A 25,304-nucleotide genomic window follows, 5' to 3' on the forward strand; every position below is an offset into this window, starting at 1 on the left:
AAAATTACTGAAATGTACATAAAATAGAAGCCTTTTACAGGGCATCTTGCTGCTGCTTCTGTTTTTTTGCACCCCTCGCTTTTGCTTTTTTTTTTTTTTTTTTTTTTTCCCCCTGTATGCAGGAGTCCAAAACACTTGGAGTGATAACTTGATACTTCTGGAAACATACACCCAATTCCTTCTGCTCAGGATCTGATAAAATTGGAATTTGACCTATTAAAGGAAAACATTTGCTTCATATGGGCTTCTAGCTTTTTTTTTGCTTTTTTTTTTTCCTTTCCTGAATGTTTAAACTGACTTTCAGAACTTATCACTGCTATGGGTTTCTTCATACTCAATAAAGATAGTATCTTTGTTGGACAACTTCAGCACATTCTTGGAAGTTTTACATTAATAATGTCCTCCTGACACCCTTAAAGGTGTAGGGGCAAACCTTATATCTTTACATCTTACAGCTGCATCTGTCCTCAAAACTCCACAGTGCTGTTAGATGGGCCTAAGAGTGTTCTTGAGCAAGTAATGCTTATGTTAGAGATTCTTTTTTGAAGTCATACCACCTACCATGCTTTTCTTATATGTGCTTTATAGTGCCTAGACAAATAGTCTGCTCTTACAGGAGAGTAGTCTAGGAATCTAGACGTGGAAGTGACAGAAAAGATCTTTTGATAGACTAGAGATTGATGGTTATTAATATGTTCTTACAGGCCCTTCAAGCTCCAGCATGCCATGAGAATCTTGTAAAAGTAGGTGGCTACATCTTGGGAGAATTTGGTAATCTGATAGCAGGTGATCCAAGATCAAGGTAAGGCAGTTGAAATACTGAATTGAAGTAGTAACGCTTTCTGTAAAGAATGTAATGTCTGTTCAGTATTCCTAAAGGCCAGTTAACAAGTAATCCTTAATGCATTACTAGCAAGAGTTGAATCATCATGTCTGCAAAAACTGAAGAACTTATTTTTCTTCCCATCTTTTAAGTCCTCTCATCCAGTTCAACTTGCTACATTCCAAGTTTCATCTGTGTAGTGTTCCTACCCGAGCTCTGCTCCTGTCTACCTACATCAAGTTTGTGAACCTGTTTCCGGAAATCAAAACTACAATTCAAGATGTACTACGTAGTGACAGTCAGCTAAAGAATGCTGATGTTGAGCTGCAGCAGAGAGCTGTTGAGTATTTGAGGCTCAGTACTATTGCCAGTACTGATATACTGGTAGGTATAAAGATTTTATTATTTTGCAGAAGTCTTTACGTGTATCTTCTGTCAACAAGTAAAGTGTGCTAAATGTTATCTGATTGCTCAGAAATAGCTATGCAGAATTAAAGATCCACAGTGCTCATGCTGATTCTTTTAGTCTACCTAATTCAGGTGCAGTCATCTTAAAGCAAAAATCAAAGCTGTTATTTGTTTAGTGGGATAAATGGCTATTAAAGCATGCTAATCAGGAGCTGGGAAGCCAGTAAAAGCTGGTATAGTACCAGGTACTGTAGTATTCAGATACCAAAAGTGTACTGCTTTGTTTTGAGGGCTTCTTTGATGGTGATCAGGGAAGTTGTTACTGTACTGAATTTTTTTATTTCCTGCCCCCCCCCCCCCCCCCCCCCCCAACTCTAGAAATTTGCAGTATTTAACCTGATGCTCTCAGATCTGACCAGAGCATGGCACATGTAGTCTTAACAGCTAATAAATGCTTAAGTCCAACTCCATCCTCTTGAAGTCTTCTGTGGTTTCAGTCTGGGTCTGCTTGACTTAAGGACTGCTATGATCAAACTTTTTTTAATTTAATAGCATTGTACCAGAGAAGTGATATGCTCATGTTCTCTTGACAACTGCTTTGGAGGTACTTCTAAATTTTTTTTTTTTTTTTTAAACAACTCTACTCCATCACTATCCAGTAAACCTGCATAGTCATTTTCTGTGTGGACAATTACTTTTGCTTTTACCTTATGCAATCTATAGAGGTGTAACTCTTCAAAGACTTGAAAGCTGGTTTGGCTTTTTCCGTATATTTAACCAGCACACTTTTTTTCCTGTGATAAGGCTACCGTGCTGGAAGAAATGCCTCCCTTTCCAGAGAGAGAATCTTCTATTTTGGCTAAACTCAAGAAGAAGAAAGGCCCAGGCACAGTTACTGATCTGGAAGAAATCAAAAAGGAGAGGAGCTCTGATATGAATGGAAGTGCTGAACCTGCCTCTGTCAATGCCAGTGCTGTTGTGAGTTTAAAAGCTGTTATTTCACTAATTTAGATGGCATACAAGTGAGAAAAGAATGGTTTCCTTCAAATGCCATCTTTAGGGGAATAAAACCTCTCATCTCAAATTCCAGATGGTAGGTGTTTGCTGTAAAGTAGCAGGGCAACATAGAGCTGCTTCCCCCCGTGCTTGAGTGTTATTTTTCCTTTGGAAATCTTACGTAAATGCAGACAAACTGTCTGCAGCCTAAGAGAATCCTGGTTATGTTGTTACATTGAAACATATTGCTGTAAATTTAGAAATGGTAGTTTCCTTGCAGTGAAAGTGAGATAATAAAATTAACATATTTTAAAGGAGTAACTTGAATTTCAAAGGATCAGCAGTTCTGTTGCTTTGTCTAACATGGTAGATATTGTGAATCTTGTTGTGGGTTGTATTGTTTTTATTACAAGTGGACAACACATAACATGGATGTCCTTAAATATATGTGATGTCATTACTGTTTATTTGATAGTACTGGTTGAGTTTAGTTATGGTAGACAAGGCCACAGTCTTGTTTCTTTTCTGAGCTGAAACCTCTCATTTTATTGGCAATTAAAGCTGCTAGGATGAATTGTTCCCATAATATAATACTTGGTTTTGGTTTTAATGGCTAGCGTAACTTCTAATTAGATTTGAGACGTAGTAGTAGATTACCTAAGAGAAGGAAATATTGTAGCATTCTCTCTGCCCAGCTTGTTAAAGCGTAATCCTTTAACTTTTAGTCACTGCAGTATGGAAGAGTAGATATTCCAAGCATAACATCTTTGAATGGACAGAAATACCTTTCTAGTGTAAAAGTTGCCAAATAATCTTTGCATACCAAATTGACTGAGGTGTCTGGCAGTAAAATTATGTTACGCTTTATAATCTTCTCTTTATGGGTTGCAGCCATGTAATAAACTCTACTAAGTTACCTTCATCAGTGGCTTTGGTGTGACCCTGGTCTAAATGCCAACAATATGTTCAGAATTGGAGTTCAGCTGTTTGTTTTCAGTAGTTCTTACCAATTGACTTCTGAAATTTTTTTTGCCAGGGAGTTTTTCATTGTATCACAACAAATTTAGTCTTTGGACTGTAAGATAACTTAGAGTTGGCTTACAGAAACAAAGTTTCAGACTCAATCCAAATGTATCTCATGATTTTCATCTTCAACATATCTGATATATTGTAGGCTGCAAATATCTAATACATTTCGCATTCTATGCTTTGTTCTTGCACATGATGTGGGTGCGGATACATGGCCTCTGTAGGATTCTATGTCCTGGATACCTGATTTGTTGTATTAGAGGACAAAAAATTAAAGGTTTTACCTCTACCTCTAGTGTTTGCTACTGGATCTAGTTATAGGCTCTGCTTTTTTGCTGGTTAGCTTTTACATTTTTTCTAATGTTTGTGAACCTTCAAAAACCCAAGGCTAAACTGATAGTTAATTTTAAAGATGTTGTGGTATTTTAATTTAGGTTTGTGTAAAAGCCACTGCCTTTCTTGCTGGATTCTACATTAAAGAAAAGCGATACTTTTGAATTTTATTTCCTATACAGTACTTTATTTTCCTTGAAACTAAGGAGTAGAGAGAAAAGGGGGGTAAAGTTGTCTGTCTTCTGCAGAATTAGAATCTAGACAGATGTTTCTGTGGGTGTTTTTTGGTTTTGTTATTTAATGATTAGATAGACCTAATTATCTTCGAAGAAATAAAACAAAAAAAAGAAAACCACATCTGTAAATGAACTGAAGTTGAAATGCAAGGTGGTAACTGCATTCATGAAGCCTCATATGTCTCTTCAATGTTTGATTTGGGGTGGGGAGAGGCACTTTGCTATACCTTAGTTGTCTATGCAAAAGAGACAAGTTTGTTTTAATTTTGGTGCAGCATAACCCCTATGTCTTGTCTTCTCTAGTCTACTCCTTCTCCATCTGCGGATCTGCTGGGTCTGGGTGCTGCCCCTCTCACCAATTCAGCTCCCCCACCGTCTTCTAGTGGTAGCCTGCTGGTGGATGTATTTTCTGATTCAGCTTCTGCAGTTGCACCTCTTGCTCCTGGTTCTGATGACAACTTTGCGAGGTAATTACTTTACTCTGTAAGGAATCTGAGGAGGTAGCTGTCTGTTAGAACAGGATTAGAGAAAAAAATACATACAGATAACTTTCAGTTTTGTTCCAGCTTATTGAATGTATTTTTCAGTGGTAATTGTGCAGCAAGAGGTGTTTTTGAACTCTATGCTGCATGTACTGTCTTTTTTGAGGACCTCTGCTTATGGAAAAACTGAATCCATAGTAATCAGTCTGAGTATATTAGCCACACAGTATTGCCCAGTTTTCATTCTGGTTTTGCTTCTTTGTTAAACTGAGCTGCTTATACATCTCAATACATCTTGAATTTGAGGGTTGTCTGGTCTATTGTGAATACATTTATTCTTATTTCTGTAAAGTATTCTTGTGTTTTTCCAATTATGACAAGCTGATACTGGAACAGTGAGATGAATTATATCTAGAAATACTGGTTCTCAGAATTTCAAGATACACCTAAATTGTTCTGCTACTGTCTGACAAATGGACATGAAAAGCGGAAAAAAAGAAACAAGTGCTTTTTTTTTTTTTAAAAAAAAAAAAGGGGGGGGGATTTGTCACAAATATTTTAATTATGTTACCAAGTGTAGTGTAGATTCAATGTGGTATTAATCCCTTTAATATTAAAATCCAGTGACTACACTCAGATGTTATTTCCCAAAAATTTTGAATGTCTTAAAAAAAAAAATCTGCCATCTTATTGACCAAAGAACGTGCTACTGTTTTCAAGGACCAAATTTTAAATGAGTCATAACAGATTTGCAATGTGTCTTAATATAAAAGTCATAATTAATGAAACTAATCTGCCTGGATCATTGAGACTTTCATCAAAATTTTATAATTGGCAATACATTGTTGCAGCTTTGCAGTGATAGAGACTTCATCCTGTGTTTCTCTCGGAAGGCAATACGTGATGTTTAGTCATGCTACACAATACCAAGACTTAGAGAAACTACACAGGCTTGTTAGAGTTTGTTCTAAGAGGGGAAAAAAAAAAAAAAAGAAACCAATACTAGTAGCTTCATAAGCAAAAGTTACCTAAAAGAGTTTTCTCTTTCTGCAGAAGAAAGTATAGCATTGCCCAACCCCTTGGTCTGTCTGTAGATGATGAAATGCTTCTCTAATGATACTGAGAAGTTGCCTTTACAGTTTCCTGCCTCTTTTTAGTGCTGTTGTCACTTTTGTTTCTAATCTGTTACTTGGGTAAGTCATTCTTTGTGTGCCTGTACATTCTTGCCTACACTTAATACTTGTGTGTTTCTAAGAGCTGATTGTGCAGCTGTAGTTAAAGTGCCATTAATGTTGATGAGGCCTCTGCTTCAAAGCACTTATTTGTAGTAGCTAATATACATCTACACGTATGGTTTTGAACTAAAACTTTTTTGCTGTCACAATTAACCACCTAAAAGGACTTGGTTCTTCAAGAGTTATAAGCTACTGAACACCTTCAGCTGTCTCCTGTCTTTGGGAAGAATTGCTGGTTCCTAACAATCAGGGAGGGGTGGGGTGGGGGAGAGAAGTGGGGGAAAACATTGCCTAATGCCTAAAACCTCTCTAGGTGTACTGAGCTAGGGCAGCTAATAAATCTTTCATGCATTAAACTCAGCAGTGCCGGTTTTGAGGAAGGAGGTAAAAGAAATAACTAAGCACTAAGCTGTCTTTACTAACTCCTGCTATCTCTGTCGCTACTGCCTTTCTTCCTTTGTGCTGCCTGAACTAGCCCTGACCTGGCTTCATCTGAGGTAGTTTCTGAGGAACCAGCTGATACTGTGCATGATGCTGATGAGCTTTTTCACAAGTAAGCAACACTAAAACCTTGCAAGGCTGGGCAACTTCCAGAATATAGTTAAAAGCAAAACTATATTGTGCATTAACTTAATACCAGCAAGACTAGAAAAACATGTACTGTCAGACTTGTGACTAGAACACATTTGTAGATGCTGTGGATTTAATGACAAGCTCATGAATACACAGGTTAGAGTTGCCTTTATGAGTCAGTGCTATCGCACACTGCTCTAAAATAAGTCAGTGCCAGTTGTATATTAAGTTTTGCAAGTATTCACAAATAAAGGAAAAATGTAAATTGTCGAATATACCAATATTTGGGATTGTGTTTTAAGTGCCTTGTATGCTGACCCCCTCTTCCACTTCTAAATGAAAGGTGACAGAAAGGACTGAAATCACTGCAAAATGGGCTTCCTCTCTCAAAATGGAAAAAAAAATACAGCTCTCAGTTGATCTATGTGATACAGAAATGGTAAAACAAGGGATTCTTTTTTCTTTCAGGTTTAAACAGTCAAAGCTTCAAACTTTTCAATTCTGCACCAACCTAATGAGTTTCAGAAGTTGTCAAGAATATGAATAAGAAAAATCCTAGTCTGTTGCCTGGTCCTTTATAGACAGTGTGTTTGTGTGTGTGTATAGAATATTGTGGCTTACTTTGTAGTTTCTCAGACATCCTATCAAATAGAAATTTAAGTTCTTTTAGTATTCTCCAAGTGGTGATTTTGGTTGTAAAATTGTCTTTTCTAACTCTGTAGTTTTCTGCAAAGGCCTCTCACAGACTGATGCACTCTAGATTAACCACAATCTTCATCCTCTGTGTAAACCCTGAATCTTGTGGATCTAAATATTGTTTCATATGGCTCAATTTAAAACACGTTTTCTATCTCTTCCCCTAGGTTTGTGTGTAAAAATAATGGAGTCTTATTTGAAAATCAGTTGCTACAAATTGGATTGAAATCTGAATTTCGACAGAACCTGGGTAAGAGCTTTCAGGTCAAGTGGTTAGCTGTCTGCATTATCAGCCCTGATGCCAGCATGATGTTGCGGATAGTACTTGCTTTTCAGCTACTTAAAAGGGATATGTGACTTTCGGGCCTAACCTGTCTTAGGATCTTAACTGTTTGTGTGTCCCTGGCTTCTGTATGGGTTCTTGTTTCCTTAAACTTTTTGGTTGTTTTGGTAGCTGAGATGAAGCGGGAGTGTTAAGTGGTACCATACACTCCAGCTCCTGCTACCTAGTTGTAAGGCTGATACAGCCAAGATTATCAAGTACGTTCTCAGTTTTTATTTCTTGATAGTATAGCTTATTTTAATATATGAAACAATACATTTCAGATGTCTGTCATAATATATGAATGTACAAGATACTGAAAATATCTAGGAAAGAGCTGGGAATTGAACACAGGCCAACATTAGGGTGGCTTGCTTCTCCCCTTCTGCATTGCTTCTTGTACAATAATAGCTTCTTTACATAAAAAGTGATGTTCTCCAGCAAGTGAAAGACTCCTGCTGATTATTTAACTGCCTGTTTGACAGCAACAGACAGAGGGTTCTGATGGCTTGTTTTAATCTGTTATTTCATTTTGAGCTGTAAATATCTTGGTAAAACAAACCGTGTAAATTATGCCTTCTTATTAAAGGTTGTTTTAAAGAAAGGTAGAAAGACACTGTATTAGATACATGAAGCACAGGTAGTTCAATATGGTTACATGTGATGTGCATGAAAGTTCTGATCTCATTATTTTTTTCTCTTATTCTTTTCTTTCTAGGACGTATGTTCATATTCTATGGTAATAAGACGTCAACACAGTTCTTGAATTTTACTCCAACAGTTATCTGTTCAGATGACTTGCAGTCAAATATCCTTAAATGCAGTAGCATGTGTCTGTTCTTACTTGTTTTTTATGGTTTATACTGCACAAAATGTTAACGAGGATCAAGGCATGGTGACCTTCGAATGTGAAGAAATGAGAAACTTGCTGATAACTTTCTAGAGTTCTTGTAGAAAGAACAAGTCTTGAGCAGATGGGTCTTGTTACACAAATACTACTTTGAAATAAGGAGGAAATAGGCTGAATAAATATGTAATGTAACTGTAGCATTTTCTGCTGTCATGAAGTAGCAGAGGTATAGCGGTGGTGTCCTTCAATTCCTGCATTGGTCAATAACCTCAGACTTGAGATGGAGGCAGAAAAATGTGTACACAATGATGATACTGTAAAATAAGCTCTTAACTTACAGTTCATCCTTAACACTTGGTATTGCAAGTTTACGATTTTTGTAGACTATGTAATCAAACTTGTTTGACTCAAAGTGTTACTGTAATGTTCACATCAAAATGAGATCACAGAATGGTTGGGGTTGGAAAAGACCTCTGGAGATCATCCAGTACACCTCACCTGCCAATGCAGGTTTGCCTAGAGTAGATTGCACAGGAATGTGTCTCGGTGGGTTTTGAATGTCTCCAGAGAAGGAGACTTCACAACCTCTCTGGGCAGCCTGTTCCAGGGCTCTGTCATCATCAAAGTAAATAAGTTTTCCCTCATATTCAGATGGAACCTCCTGTGCTTCAGTCTGTGCCCATTGCCCATTATTAGGCACCACTGAAAGGAGTCTGGTCCTATCCTCTTGACATGCACCCTTGAGATATTTATAAATATTGATGAGATCCCCTCTCAGCCTTCTTTTCTCCAGGCTGTTTTTTATATGGTCCAGTGGTTTTTATTGTGAAGTCTGTCTGTGCACTCATACCTTTTTGATTACGTCTTTCCAAATAACTTTCCAATATCCAAGTAACTGAGAGTTGTGGGGGTTATTACTTCTAGGTGTGTCAATGTGGAAAAACTAAACAAAAACAATACTGTTTTTTGCTGTACAAGAATTGAGCTTTGGATGTTTGGATATAGAGAATGAGTGTACATGATGCTAATTCCTCATATAGCTTATTGGAGGATTTGCCTTTTATTTTTTAAGTCATCAATTCATTTATCAGTTTCTTTAACTGCTTCTTATGCCTGAATCTTCAGACAAAACCTGTTGACCCCACAGTGGATGGAGGTGCACAGGTTCAGCAGGTCGTGAACATTGAATGTGTGTCAGACTTTATGGAAGCTCCAATCCTGAACATTCAATTCAGGTAAAACAAAGGATTTAAATGTTAGTGAAATATAGGAAAGATATTGAATTTGTCCTGTTCTTCTGATTGAAGTGTAGATTATGGACGCATAAAAGCCGTCCTGGATAGACAATTACTTGAAAAATTGATTTATCAAAGCTTTAAGCTACTGGGGGAGGTGGGGAATCTACTTGGAATGATGCAATTTAAAAAGAAAAAACCAATAATAACAATAAAAAAATACTAATGAAGAAGCAGCAACTGATAAAATGTATGCATGACTTCTCTTTCCACTGTCTGTATAAAACAGCAGTATTCCTGTTTGCTTAAGAAATCTTGACAGTAATATATGCAGTAACTTCTCCATTCTGGAAACCAAGAACAACTTGGATTGGAAATGCATGCAGCCCAAAATAGTCATGTGTCCATTCAACATCATCATCTAGGAAATCTTGACTTCTGGGCTACATTCTGTTATTCTAGTCTAAACTGGTTCTTACTGGAATGTTTTACAGGAGTATATTTTCACTCCTTTGGGTGCTATCTAGAAGGATAACAATCTATGTTGAAACTGAGAGATCCTTATTAGAAGTTCTGCCAGTTCACTTTCATATATTGTCTAACAGAGCAAATACATTTATTTAACAGTGGATTAAAACTGTATCTTAGAAATAACATCTGCAGGTGATGGATTTTAATCATAAACAATTGCACCTTAGTGTTTATCCTCAATTGCTTGGTTGATTTAGGCTGAACAGCTCCTGACACTGTGCTGCACACAATGTGTTCTTTCTGTTTCACATGCAGGTATGGTGGAACATTTCAAAATCTTTCAGTAAAATTACCCATCACACTGAATAAATTTTTCCAGCCAACAGAGATGTCTTCTCAAGACTTTTTTCAGCGTTGGAAGCAGCTGAGCAAGTAAGACTTTGTCTGTATTTGGGGTTGGGGCTCTTTTGGTGGGCCAGGGGAAGAAGGGTATATTATTGTGAATGTAGCTGGTGCAGTGCCCCGTCCTATACTTAATTCCATGATTTACAAACTCTCCCAATATAATTAGTTGTTATTGAACAATGCTGTATATAATACATGTGCTACACCATGTATTCATCTTGCCTTGTCTTGCAGTCCGAAACAGGAAGTACAGAATATCTTTAAAGCGAAACACCCAATGGATGCAGAGATCACAAAAGCAAAGGTGGGTGGTAGCGTGGTGTTTTTAATTTCTAGTGTAAGGGTAGTCATATAAGCAAACTTTGTTCATCTTGGTTTATATGGCAGTTGGATCATTCTGTTAAAGTGTAAGTCAGTGTTGTCTAACAAATCCTTGGCAGTGCTGGGTTGAATGGATTGTTTCTCAGTGTGGCTTGAATTAGATATAGTCTTCAATAGCAGTTAGAAACTTGGAGCTATTTAAGAAAACACCAATTCAGTTCTTAAAACTGAGTTAGAAGATAATTCAAGTCTTGATTTAAACTAGAGTTGTTAGTCAGAGAAGACAACCCAACGACTTTTTGTCGAACTGGCTGCCTTAGGCAAAACAGAAGTGTCTAGTGTAAGACAGGGTGGCTTTATCAAAAACAGGAGAGACTTGCATTGAATGTAACTGTTTCTCAGGTCTTTTGAAGAAGAACCTTTTCAGGAACAGCTCATTATCAGGGTCACTCTGTCACTTCAAAAACTTGTTATAAAATTGGTATAGGCTAATTCTTTAATGTCTTGAACACTTCAAATAAAAAATAGTCTCCTACTTGTTTTGCTAGTTGGTAGTGGCTGTGCTTGGGTAGACTGTGCTGTGCTTGGTGTCCCACTGTCCTCACATCTAAATCTTCTGGGTTTCTTTCATAGATAATTGGCTTTGGATCAGCCCTCCTTGAGGAGGTAGATCCCAATCCTGCTAACTTTGTTGGCGCTGGTATCATACATACAAAAACTACTCAGATTGGATGCTTGCTGCGCCTTGAACCCAACCTCCAGGCACAGGTATCCATTTAAGTATCTACAGCTTAAATAGAAGTTCTTGTTTGCACTGTATGTCTGTGTATATCTGAAACTCCTTAAGGTATTTATTTGAAATTGCTATTGCGATAGCTAATTGTGACTGCAGAATCCCAACAAGAAATGAAATTGTAGCAGCTGATCCTGGCCCAGTTTGGTAAGCTGCTTCTTCATAGCACTTCTCTTTCCTGTTGGAACAGATCTTTGTGTTATTCTACACTGCACGTGGAGTCTCGTCTTCACTTGAAGATTGGAAACATTTAATATTTCTGTGTTGTGTACCTTAGGCAAGATTAAATTTAATTCCCCTTGCCATTTTCAATTAATAGAAGAATGGTTGGCTAAAAGAAAACATAAGCAAAAGCAAACAAATACAATGTTAAGAATATTTTTTTCTCAAGCATTTGGACAGAGTTTTTATCAAAGTTAGCTGAGGACTAAAAATAAGTTTAGGTGGAAAGTCTCCTGTTTTCTGAAGATGTGGTGCTTGAGACTCTTTAGACTTTTCCACATTTACTCCTCTTAAAGAAAAATTTTGGATAACACCTTGCTGTCAAAGCCTAAAAATATTAGAACGATCGTATTTCGCAAAGGTTTGAAAACGTTCTCCAGCCTGTGGTTTGAGTAAACTATTATTCTGTGGCTGACTGCCTATGAATTTTTTAACTCAAGGTCTTTTTCCTATCAAATCTATACAAAACAAGTAAGAGGTAACTGGTAGCTTTCACTATTGACTGTGTATTCATTTAATACCAAACTGAGTTTAAAAAATAATGTTTTATATTCTTTTTCAGATGTATAGGCTCACACTACGAACAAGTAAAGAAGCTGTGTCTCAGAGATTATGTGAATTGCTCTCAGAACAGTTTTAATATTAACCATGTCAGTTTTGGTTTTTCCATTTATATCACTGTCATCATACTGCAAATAAATGTCTTGTACATCACTGTCTGAGTACTGCAATGTTAACCAATACCAGCTCCCTGCCTTAATAGAATTTGACCCTTGTTTGAAATTAAGACTGTAAAATGTACAGTACAGGGAAGTGACTTTTGACATAAAAAATGGCTTTAGTCTGTTACACAAAGGGTGGGGTGGCTGTCTTGTGCTCCTTTTTTTTTTTTTTTTTTTTGCAGAGGTCAGGCTTTTAAACTTGTTAAAGGGAACTTGGTATAGATGTGGAAACTAAGGATTTCAACTGGAAATTACTAGTAACATTCTGCCTTGGTAGCTTGAACAGGTACTCCCTCTGCTCTGAGCTGGAAGAAACCAATGTAATGCTGCTCAGTAATTCAGATGTTAATGTACAGTCAAAATGTTGTAAAGTTGAACATTGCCACAAGTCTTGTACTAAATGGAAGTGCAGATTCCAGGATGCGAGTCTGATTCAAGGGAACGTTTATGTTGAGTGTCACCAATCTTTGTATTTGACGAATGCCACAGGACCAGAGTCTTAAAGTATTAATCTTGTAATCCTTTACATCTTAATGTTTTCTATCTTTGGAAAGTGGATTGACTATAAAAGCTATTATTAATCCTTGGGCTTATCTCAAATAATGAGGTGAGCTTCTCTGGTAGGTGGTGCATGAGTACATGCTTGTTCATTGTTGATCAAACTGAAGTTAAAAACTCTGTTTTCTCTGTTTTCCATCAGACTTAGCAAGTAATAGTCCCAATGATGAGATATAATTAACTACAGAGTCTGGCATTATATAAAAGGAGAAGAGTGGAGAAATGGGCCCTTGAAGGGCTAAGGCATGAAAATGTATTTTTAACCAATGTTTTTTTTTCCCCATTGTACAGTAATGTTGAAACTTGAGGTTGAATAACTGGTATCTGAACAGTTTCCTGTCTGTCAGTGGTGGCAAAAATATCTAGCATGGCATAAAAGACTTGTGTTGAGGCCAAGGGTAGAAAGCCTGAAAATGTTCAGCTTTTTTAGTGATTTTTACAGACAAAACCTTTGTAAATTGTTCCACATCAGCAAACTCTTAGCAGCCGCTCTGCAGAAGTAAGCAGGCACAACTTTGGCTCACAGCTCTTCCAGCCTTGAGATGCATAAAGGCTGCTAAAACAAAGCAGGTGAGGTGTAGTGCAGTAAACTGTTGACAGTTGTCAGTGAATACTATAGGTCACAGTGGTCCAAGTCAGCTGCTGTTGATGTGAGAATTGAACCTCAGATCAGGATTTCTTCAGGGTTATTTAAAGGAAGCCTGGAAGTGGTTTCTCACAACACATATGGCCAAGTATGCCCATGAAATAAAGGTTTTGAGTGATATAGTGATGATATTGAAAATACATTTAAATGAGGCTCCTATCATGCTGCCTGGTACACAGAAAAGGACAGGATTCCTACATGATTGAGTGTGCCTTGCTTTTTTCTTCAGTGTTTTGAGTTAAATGATGGAACTGGGTGATTATAGTTTGGTTTGAGTGAAGGCTAGTGATTGTACGTGAGTTCAAATGAAAAATGAGGAACAAAGGTTTGGCTGTGGTGTGTAGATTTTGGGGGATACATGTTGGGGTTTTATTGTTGTCTGTGTTGGTTGATGGTTTGATTGGTTTTTTTGCTTGCTTTTTTTCTTTTTCCCCTCCCAGAAATGGCTGGTAGCTATGGATGTTATGACTGAGAACTTGGCCATAGACCTGGTCTTTTTGCTAAAGTTCTCTTGAACAGTTGGCCCTTTTATGGCCTTTCGAGTAGGTAATCAAGACTCTTCAATCAAAAGCATTGTCTTTGAAAATCTTCATTAGTAGATCCTGCAGTCAGGTTGGGCAGTTGGCAAAATGCTAATGACTGCCTTATGTTTTGTCCTCTGGATGCCATATGTCTCTTTATTAGTCCTGTTATATTAACCATGCTGTTGGCTGCTATGTTAAAAATCTGATGTGCTGAACTAATGGGAGTCTTAGCAAAGACAGGGGAGGAGCTTCTATCTCACTTTTTCCAAATTCTGTTGTACTTCTGTCCCCCATGAAAATGTTCAGTGCCCTCATTAAAGGACACCTTGAAGCACACTGCACTACTTCAGTTCACTTTGCTTTGTTTCAAGCTGTGCTAAAATGTGCATTAAGACTGTGGGAAGAAGGGGGTAAGGGAAAGTGTCTTTTCAATGGTGACTGTGTTAAGCTTATGACTGTTCACACTTGTATTAAATGTCAGCTTAATGAAGCCATGAGCAGAAAAGTGAACAAATTAAGGACAAATACTTTATTTTTTTTGTGAATGGTGGTTAACTTACCAAAGTGATGTATCCTGTCAAGCAGACAACGTAATTTCTGCAGTAAACAGTGTTATTGTTTTTAAGTGCAGTACTTTCAGGCATTGGCATGTGAAAATAACTGAATAGCAAAACAGGTAGCATATAGTCATTCTTGACCTACACTCCAGTATGTAACATTTATGGTGATTGTCTTATTTGTATAAAACAAAGTTCTGTCAAATTAAGTGGAGAATTTTCATATAGAAGACTATATATTAGACTATATTCATCAGAAGAACGTATTAAGATTAAATAAATGATTAGAACAGTAATCAAACTGTCCTTTTTTTGTCTGGGGGCATGGAAGTGTAAAGAATACTTGCATGAAATCGGTTGTTATGGAACAACAATTGATGTGTAATTGTAAATTCTTTCTTGCAAACTACTAGTGGGTTCTCTTCAGTTGAGTCTTACCTGGCCTACAGATCTCTGCTTCCCCCACTGAGTTTGTTTATGGCTTTTTGTTGGTGTGTTTGGTTGTGTGTTAAAAATACTCTGCTGTAAATAAAAAAAATCTTGATGTAAAGTCTTTATTCCTATAGTGTTTAACAACAGTAAGTGTATTACATGCTGCAGTGAACTGATGTAATGGTGGGGTATGGTTGAGGCTATGAAGCACACACCTGTATTACACAGGGGCAGGACTTGTAAAATAAGTTGCTGTTGCTATAAAAGAATATCTTAAGTGCTGAATAATGTCACTCAAACTCTGCTTTAGATTCTTAGTACTTCTCTAAAGCTTGCTAAAAGAAAAAAGAATACCTGGGCACTATGAGCTTTTATGCATTCACACCTTTAGGTGAATTGCAAACACAGTAATAAAGAATGTCTACTAGCAGCAAGTAGAAATTGCTTGTGAGTGAACTGTTTGTGCTGTGTTAGACACATACAGTCTTTGATTTCTTGCACAGAACTACCCTGCAAATTTCTGCTGTGTCCAGAAGCTACTACATGTCTGTGTTAATGATGCATCTAGAAGTGTCCCACCACATTAAGGATGCAACTCACAACTAGCTTTTGGTTCATGTAGCAACTTGCTTTCTGACTGCAGCTGTGTATGGATGTAAAGTGCAAGTGCTGTGTCCACTTTCAAAGGAAAGGGAATGGGTCACCTCAGTTGTTTCTTTTCCAAGTGAAGTAATGGGCTATTCCACATGTCCTACTTCAAGTGTAGTGAACCTACCAGACTGTTTTCAGTTAAAATTGGTCAAATAATGAGAAATAAGTTAGCAATTAAATTATTTCTACTTTATTTGAAAGTAAAATTTCTGTTATTGCACAGTGTATAGGCCAGTTTTTAGCCTCTGGTTAAATATCACCCCAAGCAAGGCCGGTTGGTCTCTGACATGATCTTCCCTCCCAATTCTTAGCCCATCCATTGGTGGGTGTTTGGGGTTTTTTTTAGTTTTGTTTTGTTGTTTTGGTTTTTTTGTTGGTTTGATTTGGTTTTAGTTCCCCCCAGCATCCCCTCTTTTTACCCCTCTCCTGATTAGGAATAATTTGAGTTAATTTCACTGACATTCCAGATGGCTGCTCAGGAAGCCTCGCTGCAAGGCTATCCTGTATAATCAATACAAGAGAATTCCCGGCAATGAGCAGTCACAGTGGGAAGTATTACATTATGATCAGTGTTTTAATTTAAAAAAAGGTGTCTGAGGCCATCTGGGGGTCTGGCTAGTATATGCAGCTGTCAAAGTTACAAACACAGCCCCTAAATACAATTATTTCTGTAATGAGCCTTTTTCCAGGATTATCTGGATCTTGGCATGGTAGTTGGAATTCTTGCTTAAGAAGCTGACGTGGCCTGCAGCAGCCACATGCTGTGTCAACCGTCATCTTCTCAACATTCAACCTGTTTGGAAGAGAGGGAGAATCAGGATTTTTATACAGCATTTTAGGCTTACTGCTTTTCAAGTATTTGAATATTTTTTTTTCTTATGGTGTAACAGTTAGAGGAAAGAGCACAACCCTTAGTTCTAACAGTTCTGTCAGATACAGAACTACAAACAGTGCAGTAATTGACTGTGTTAAATTCTCATGATGAGTACCGCAGGAGTTCAGGTACACTGAGCTTCTGCCTTATTAACTGAATTATCAAAGGCTGACAGCTATTGCACCTCAGGATTTATTTAGAGTAGTTACTGCAAAAGCAAAAGTCTTCATTGTTTCCCTACTCTTGAACATTGTATTTGCATAGATTGTTGGGAAGATAATTTTTTTTTTTTCTTTCCCTAAATAACTGTGAACTCAGTAATACTGCTGCAGTGAATTTAGTTTTATTGAAGCCTTGATTCCCTGTATGGGTAGTCTCCAGTAAGCATGCAGAACTGCACAGACCAAGATAGCACACTTATAACTACACAATATCCCTGAACTACACTATTAGGAGAACATAATATATTTAATTGAGATAAATTTCTTATTTTGCTGTCTCAGCTATTTGCAAACCAATATTTGTAATCCAAAAAAAAAATCCCCCCCCAAACCACCCACTACATAGATGACAGTGTTATTTTTAGCTAGCTGGCTTTTACTGCAACATAATATTGCTGGGTAGATGCCAACCACATTTTTCTCCCTGAATTCATAAAGGAGTGGTGGTGACAAATATCACCACTTGCAGATGGCCAAATAAGAAAAAGAAACAATCTCTCAACTATCCTTACTTTGTTGAAGATGGACATGATCCTTCACATTTGCTTAAAGTGACATTTGTAGAACAGCCTTTGTAAGTTATTTTTTCTTCATATTTGAGTTCTCTACAATGTTCTGTCAAATGTAAAAAGAAAAAATTACAGCAGATATTAATCTTAGTGTTCTTGAGTGACCTTTGTTAGATGCCAAAAGCATCCATGCTCAGTTTCATAGAAACTGTTCCTATTGCATGAGACAGTTAACAAGTCAGAAGTAACACAGCAAGAGCAGGTTTTAAACTAGGCACTGAAGATGCATGAGAGAGTTACCATGGAGGAAAACTAAGAAAATGCAAGTTGCTGACAGGGTTAGTAGTGAAAACAGGGATGAAAGGTCCTGCCGGAGGTGACTCTACCCACTTTTATACATATATTGATTCTCAAATCATGGTTTGAGAGTAGCAGTTAAGCACAAATACAGTTTCCTTAGCTGACTGAGACCCTTTGTAAAAAATAAGTCTTCTGGAGTAAGACTTGGTAAGTGATGTCTTGGATGACTTGAGCATGGTGTTCCACTTTTTGTTCATTTTTTGTTGCTGTTAGAGAAAAGTTTCTGGTTCAGTTGATCTGATTGTAATGATGAAGTGGAGGACTTTGTGTGAAGATTCCCAACAAGTAAGGAAATAGCATATAGGTCTGTGGAAAAAATTTGAACATATGCTTCAAAGATAAAGATGCAAATCTCATTATTAAGCAGGTTACAGAAGTGTGGGCCTATGAGGATGCTACATATCCCTCCTAATTATTGGAAAATATATGGCAAATGAAGGCTGTAACTTGTTGGTGACGAGGTTGCGCTTTCTTCAGGAATTAAACACGTGGAAAAAAACAGACAGTGAAATAGGTGTATGACAGTGGCGAAGGCAATAGGGAAGGCAGTATCGTATGGCCAAAGTACACTTTCCAGGTAGTTTCTCCTTTGTATGTTGAACTTGCTCAAAAGAGAAAGCGAAGTAGCTGAAACTGAGATGTTAACTCTTCTCTGGGACCTATAACAGTGGTTAGAACAACAAAATGTGCAAAAGGAACCACACAGGAAACACACCTTCCATTCACAGATTGAACAGTGCGTAGGTCATTCTGGTTTATGTTTGGAAGAGTTAATTCATATCCTAGGAAGTGTCTAATAAAAAACGTCTGCCTCATTGTTTTCAAATAGGACTAGAAACTAGATGTCTGCTACCTACACAGAATACAGTTAAAAATGTATAGATATCTCTTGGGAATTCACACTGGTGTTACTGGCTCCTATACTGTAGATACTACAGTAGGACAGTTCAATTTAAAACCAGAAGAGAGGATGTTGATTTGTGTGCCTCCCTTTACATGAAGTTGTGCAAATTATAGAATATGGTATTCCTTGAGTCACACATTAGATTTTAATTATGCACAGGAGCAAAAAAATGTCACTGTACCTTGAAAAGAAAAAACAGTATCTTGCTGAAGAGAGACCAAAAAATGTTCAGCTGTGCAGAAACAGTGTATGAGATATAACAGGACTGCAGGGTAAGTGAAGATATAGCCTGTCCACATAAACTACTTGATTGAGATTTTGAGATTAAAAACCAAACAATTCTGTGACTCTCCTGATACATATCCTGTCATCCAACTTAACTCAGGTTTTTTAATGTTTATATCAGCATATCGCAGGGAACCTGTTTTATAAAATCTAAGACTTCAGACAACTACTCCACAAAAAATAACTGCAGAAAGAAAAAAAAAAAAAGAAACATGGAGCCAATGCATACAAATGGTATCATAGCCAAACAATATGTAATGTAAGAATTCATACACTCATTAATGAAAAGATGCGCTAAAAACAAAAACGTGATGTAGGAAATTATATAGATATACCTTACCTTGTGGCACTGTTAATGGTACAACAGAAGACAAGGATGTTGAAAGTTTAGAGGTAAAAGGAGGAGATGATGTAGTGCGGGTAGTAGTTAATGTTGTTGTTCGCAAAGAAGTCCTTTTAAATGCCTCTGTAGAAGCAGTAGTAATAACACTGGGAGCAAAAGTAATTGTTGTAGATAAAACAGAAGGGATCAAAACTGGAGTGGACTTGGCAGAGATACTGGTAGGAATTACTGATGTAGTCTTGCCATAGGGAGTAAATGTGGTATTTTGGGAGGAAAAATATGTAGCACTCTCAGCAGACCTAAATGTGGAAGTAGTGAGGGACATAAGTGTAGACATTGGGCTGGTGGTTGGGGCTGAGGTGGAGGAGATTGTGGAAGTGGCAGCTGATGGCAACTGGGTGCTGAGTGAGCTTCTGGGGGCAGGTGGAGAGCTGGGACTTGAAGATGTCCTTGTCAGTGTGACTTCTGTGCTGCTAGTGGGTCTCATCTCTTTGGAGACAGAGGTCTTGGAGGTGCTGCTGGCAGAGGTGGCAGCTGTCATCTTCTGCGTGGTCAGTGGTGGCACAACATGTGGCACGGTTGTCTTTTTGTGGGTGAAGGCTGTTGAGAGGAAAGCACAGATCAGTTGAGGATGAAGGCAAAAGGGGAAGGCAAAGGAGGTGGGAAGAAGCCATGGGCTAGGGCCACAGTCAGGAAAAGCAGCCCTGTGCCGTACTGAGTCTTGCTGGACAAGATGGGGAGGTGTGGGCCTCTGGCTCTTGCCCTCAGCCTCCTTGTCGTGCTTAGAGGCAGTCGGAGCCCATGTGCGTGCCAGGCACCAGTGCCTTGACCCTGGCTGGATACTAAGTGTGCACCCAATTGCTTGTTGACTCCCCCTCACCGGGAGCAGGGACATAATTGGAGTGCGAAACCAAAAAAAACCAACACATGTCCAGATACAGACACTAAAGGAAAAACAAACCAAAGCCACCCCTGTGATGCAAAGGCAATCACTCACCATCTCCCACTGATAGCCAGTACTGAGCCAGCCTCTGAGCAATGGCTGCTTGAGAGAAACTTCCATCTACCCCATTTTACTGCTCAGCATGACGTTCTGTGGTATGGAGTATTTCCTTGGTCACTCATTTCGACTCAGTTGTCCTGGCTCCGTCCCCACCCAAGATCTTACCCCCTGCCACTTGCCCACTCCCTGGCAGGCAGAAGGATAAACAGAGAAGACGTAGATGCTGTGCTGGCAGTTCTCAGAAACAGCTGAAGCACTTACGTGATATCAACACTGGCTGAGGCACACAGCTAAAACAGCACCAGACTACTAGGAACAAAAAGTAGGCCTATCCCAACCAGAGCCATTACACAGGACCAGGACTTCCCAACAAAGAGGAAGGTGGGCAAAACCACCAGGAGGTCTGCATGGATGAACAAGGAGCTCCTGGGCAAACTCAGACTCAAAAAGGAAGCCTACAGAGGATGGAAGCAAGGACAGGCAGCCTGTGAGGAAGACAGAGAAATTATCCGAGCAACCAGGGATTAAGTTAGGAAAGCTAAAGGCCTAATAGAATTAAGTGTGGCCAGGGATGTCAAGGGCAACAAGAAAAGCTTCCATTGGTACTTTGATGATAAAATGAAGGCTAGAGAAAATGTGAGCCATCTCCAGAAGGAAATGTGAGTCCTGGTTACCTGGCATATGGGGAAGGCTGAGATACTCAATGACTTTTTTTCCTCAGTCTTCACTGGCAAGTGCCCTAGCCAGACTGCCCACATCGCAGATGACAAAGGCAGGGACTGGGAGAATGAAGAACCACACACTGTAGAAGAAAAGCAGGTTCGAGACCATCTAAGGAACCTGAAGGTGCACAGGTTCATGGGACCTGATAAGATGCATCCATGGATGCTGAGGTAACTGGTGGCTGAAGCTGCTCAGCCACTATCCATCATGTTTGAGAATTCATAGCAGTCTGGTGAAGTACCCACTTAGTAGAAAAGGAGAAATATAGCCCCCATTTTTAAAAAGGGAAGAAAGGAAAACATGAGCAACTACAGGCTGCTCAGTCTCACCTCTGTGCCCGGCAAGATCATAGAGCACATCCTCCTGGAAACTATGCTAAGGAACATGGAAAATAAGGAGCTGATTGAAGTCAGCCAACATAGATTGAATAAAGGCAAAGAATGCGTGGCAAATCATGCCTGACAAATGTGGTAGCCTTCTAAAACAGGATTACAGCATTGCTGGGTAAGGGAAGAGCAAGTGAGATCATCTGCCTGGACTTGTGCAAAGTATTTGACATTGCCTCACACAACATCCTTGTCTCTAAACTGGAGGCATGTGAATTCAACGAATGGACCACTTAGTAGATAAGGAACTGGCTGGACTGAGCAACCTGGTCTAGTGGAAGGTGTCCCTGCCAGTTGCAGTAGGGGGCTGGAACTAGATGACATTTAAGTTTCCTTCTGACCTAAAACAGTCTATGATTCTATGACTACACAAGGTCCCAGGCTGTCCAATTCCAAACACAGAAGGAAGGGAAGGCAAGTACCAAAGAAAATGCAAGCAGGCTGCAGTGCTTGGAAGAAAGGAAGGATTGAAGAGTAAGAGCAGGCAGAAGTGCTGAGTAGAGCAGGAAGGAACCTTACCGGGGTTTGAGGAGCTCAGCCATGTAGAGGACACAGTTGAGGAGGGGGAAGATGCAGGCGAAGGCAGTGGGCTGGTTTTGGTTGTGGAGGGTGCTGATGATTCTGGTGCAGGGGATTCTTTTGGAGCACTCGTTGTTGTGGAAGAGGGCCTGTGCTTTAGGGTAGTAGGCGTAGGCTTGGGGCTGGTTGTTGGTACTGAGGTGGAGAAGACTGGGGAAGTGCTTAGCGGGGTGCTGGTGGCAGGTGTAGATCTGGGACTTGGAGACATCCTTGTCAGTGTGACTTCTGTGCTGGTGACAGGTCTGGGCTCTTTGGAGACGTAGGTCTTGGAAATGCTGCTGGTGGAGGTGGTGGCAGTCGTCTTCTGTGTGGTCAGTGCTGGCGCAACGTATGGCACGGTTGTCTTTTTGTGGGTAAAGACTGCTGAGAAGAAAGAAAGTGTCTATTTAGGAGAGGGACAAGAGTAGAAGGTAAAGGAGGTGAGTACAAGTACAGGCAAGGGGCATGTGAAAGAAAAGCAGTGCTGTGCTGCAATGAGACTCACTGGGCAAGAGGGTGGTGTGGGCCTCTGGCTGCTGCACTCACCCTCTTATCTGGTTTCTCCCCCAAAAGAATAAGGACAGTGACTAAAGCATTCCTTCCAACAAGCAAGCAACCTCAGACTGTCTCTAGAGAAGGAGCTTCTCCGGATGTTCGGGTCTCCCTCCAAGGAAGAACAGTGTACCTTCTGCTCTCTTCCACACCGGCAGGCCAGGCTTTGTGGGAGAGACCTGTTCCCAGGGCCATGACAAAGGCAGAACATACCCAAGTGCCAATGCCAGAGAAACTGGGAAAGTGGGAGTGAAGAAAAAGTAGGAAACCAATGTCTGAGTGCTGTGTGAGAATCAAAATAAAAAATGAAGGATATGATAAATGAAAGGCACAAAGGAAGCATGAGAGCTGGAAAGAGCAGGCAGAAGCAGTGAGAAAGGCAGGAAGGAACCTTACCAGGGTGTGAGGAGCTCAGCCATGTAGAGGACACAGTTGAAGAGGGGGAAGATGCAGGCAAAGGCAGTGGGCTGGTTTTGGCTGTGGAAGGTGTGGTTGATGCTGGTGCAGGGGATTCTTTTGGAGCACTTGTTGTAGTGGAAGAGGGCCCGTGCTTCAGGGTTGTAGGTGTAGGCTTGGGGCTGGTGGTTGGTGCTGAGGTGGAGAAGACTGTGGAAGTGACAGCTGACGGTGACAGGGAGCTGGTGGCAGGTGGAGAGCTGGGACTTGGAGACATCCTTGTCACCGTGACTTCTGTGCTGGCAGCAGGGCTGGGCTCTTTGGAGACAGAAGTGCTGGAGGTGCTGCTGGTGGAGGTGATGGCAGTTATCTTCTGTGTGGTCAGCGGTGCAACAACGTGTGGCAAGGTTGTTATTTTGTGGATAAAGGGTGCTGTGATGAAAGAACATGGACCATTGAGAATTGGGGCTAAAGGAAAAGGCAAAGGATGTGGGCACAAGCCTCAAGCCAGGGGCATGTGCAGGAAAAGCACTGCTGTGTTGCAATGAGACTCACTGGGGAAGAGGGAACTGTGGGCTTCTGGCTGCTGCCCTCACCCTCCCCATCTGTCATCTCCCGCAAAAGAGGAACAAAGAGAGCCCCTCAAGGGTGTCATCTAACATACAAGCACCCTCTGCCGTTCCTTGAAGAGGAGCTTCTCCGGATGTTCATGTGTCCCACCAAAGAACAGGGACAGTGTATCATCTGCCCTGTTCCACACAGGGAGGCCGGGCTTTGTGAGAGAGACCTCTTCCCAGGGCCATGAAAAAGGCGGAACAGACCCAAGTTCCAATGCCAGTGGAAGTGGGCAAGGGAGAATAAAGGAAAATTAGCAATCAAATGCCTGAGTGGCATGAGCAAACCAGAAGGAAGGAAGAAAGGAAGCATGGATGGAGGAGAGTTGGTAAGAGCAGGCAGAAGCAGTGGGAACGGCTGGAAGGAGCCTTACCAAGGTGTGAGGAGCTCGTCCACGTAGAGGACACAGTGGAGGAGGGGGAAGATGCAGGCGAAGGCAGTGGGCTGGTTTTGGCTGTGGAGGGTGTGGATGACTCTGGTGCAGGGGATTCTTTTGGAGCACTCGTTGTGGAAGAGGGCCTGTGCTTCAGGGTTGTAGGTGTAGGCTTGGGGCTGGTTGTTGGTGCTGAGGTGGAGAAGACTGGGGAAGTGGCAGCCAATGGTGACAGGGAGCTGGTGGCAGATGTAGATCTGGGACTTGGAGTTGGAGACATCCTTGTCAGCGTGACTTCTGTGCTGGTGGCAGGGCTGATTCCTCTGGAGACAGAGGTCCTGGAGGTGCTGCTGGTGGAGGTGATGGCAGTCGTCTTCTGTGTGCTCAGCGGTGGCACAACATGTGGCACGGTTGTCTTTTTGTGGGTGAAGGCTGCTAAGAGGAAAGCACAGGACTGCTGAGGATGGGGCAAGATGGGAAGGCAAAGGAGGTGGGTACAAGCCTCAAGCGAGGGGCATGCACAAGAAAAGCACTGCTATACTGCAATGAGACTCACAGGTAAGAGGGAGGTGTGGGCCTCTGGCTTCTGCCCTCACCCTCTGCATCCGTCATCTCCCTCAAAAGGGGGACAAAGAGAGCCCCTCGAGGGTGTCATCTAACATACAAGCACCCTCTGCCTCTCCCTGAAGAGGAGCTTCTCCAGATGTGCATGTCTCACCAAGGAAGAAAGCATACCGTGTGCCCTGTCCACACAGGCAGGCCAGACTTTGAGGGAGAGACCTGTTCCCAGGGCCATGAAAAAGGCAGAACAGACCCAAGTTCCAATGCCAGTGGAAGTGGGTAAGGGAGAATAAAGGAAAATTAGCAATCAAATGCCTGAGTGGCATGAGCAAACCAGAAGGAAGGAAGAAAGGAAGCATGGATGGAGGAGAGTTGATAAGAGCAGGCAGAAGCAGTGGGAACGGCTGGAAGGAGCCTTACCAAGGTGCGAGGAGCTCGTCCACGTAGAGGACATAGTGGAGGAGGGGGAAGATGCAGGTGAAGGCAGTGGGCTGGTTTTGGCTGTGGAGGGTGTGGATGACTCTGGTGCAGGGGATTCTTTTGGAGCACTCGTTGTTGTGGAAGAGGGCCTGTGCTTCAGGGTTGTAGGTGTAGGCTTGGGGCTGGTTGTTGGTGCTGAGGTGGAGAAGACTGGGGAAGTGGAAGTTGACGGTGACTGGGAGCTGGGCGCAGGTGTAGATCTGGGACTTGGAGACATCCTTGTCAGCGTGACTACTGTGCTGGTGGCAGGGCTGATTTCTCTGGAGACAGAGGTCCTGGAGGTGCTGCTGGTGGAGGTGATGGCAGTCGTCTTCTGTGTGCTCAGCGGTGACACAACATGTGGCACGGTTGTCTTTTTGTGGGTGAAGGCTGCTAAGAGGAAAGCACAGGACTGCTGAGGACGGGGCAAGAGGGGGAGGCAAAGGAGGTGGGTACAAGCCTCAGGCCAGGAGTATGTGCAAGAAAGGCAGTGCTGTGCTGCAATGAGACTTACTGGGGAAGAGGGAGGTGTGGGCCTCCAGCTGCTCCCCTCACCCTCCTATCTGGTTTCTCCCTCAAAAGGGGCCATAAGGACAGTGCAGGAAGGATGCCTTCCAACAATCGAGCACTCTCTGCTTCTTCTGGAATCACAGATTCAGAGA

General features: G+C 40.8%; 1 protein-coding gene across 3 annotated transcripts in view; it reads left to right on the forward strand.

The window, feature by feature from the left end:
* The window catches only part of AP2A2 (adaptor related protein complex 2 subunit alpha 2), a 55,541-nt gene extending 40,588 nt beyond the window's left edge, over positions 1 to 14,953 (forward strand). For all 3 annotated transcript variants that reach the window (XM_080344973.1, XM_080344975.1, XM_080344974.1), the window contains 11 exons: positions 705 to 802; positions 976 to 1,207; positions 2,036 to 2,209; positions 4,129 to 4,292; positions 6,979 to 7,061; positions 7,852 to 7,941; positions 9,095 to 9,218; positions 10,005 to 10,121; positions 10,329 to 10,398; positions 11,049 to 11,183; positions 11,993 to 14,953. In XM_080344973.1, the coding sequence (XP_080201099.1) occupies positions 705 to 802; positions 976 to 1,207; positions 2,036 to 2,209; positions 4,129 to 4,292; positions 6,979 to 7,061; positions 7,852 to 7,941; positions 9,095 to 9,218; positions 10,005 to 10,121; positions 10,329 to 10,398; positions 11,049 to 11,183; positions 11,993 to 12,070 (1,365 nt within the window). In that variant the 3' untranslated portion in view covers positions 12,071 to 14,953. The remainder of the gene's footprint in view (positions 1 to 704; positions 803 to 975; positions 1,208 to 2,035; positions 2,210 to 4,128; positions 4,293 to 6,978; positions 7,062 to 7,851; positions 7,942 to 9,094; positions 9,219 to 10,004; positions 10,122 to 10,328; positions 10,399 to 11,048; positions 11,184 to 11,992) is intronic.
* The last annotated feature ends 10,351 nt before the right edge of the window (positions 14,954 to 25,304 follow it).

This window comes from Nesoenas mayeri (genome assembly GCF_963082525.1).
Source record: "Nesoenas mayeri genome assembly, chromosome: 5".
Classification (NCBI taxonomy): domain Eukaryota; kingdom Metazoa; phylum Chordata; class Aves; order Columbiformes; family Columbidae; genus Nesoenas; species Nesoenas mayeri.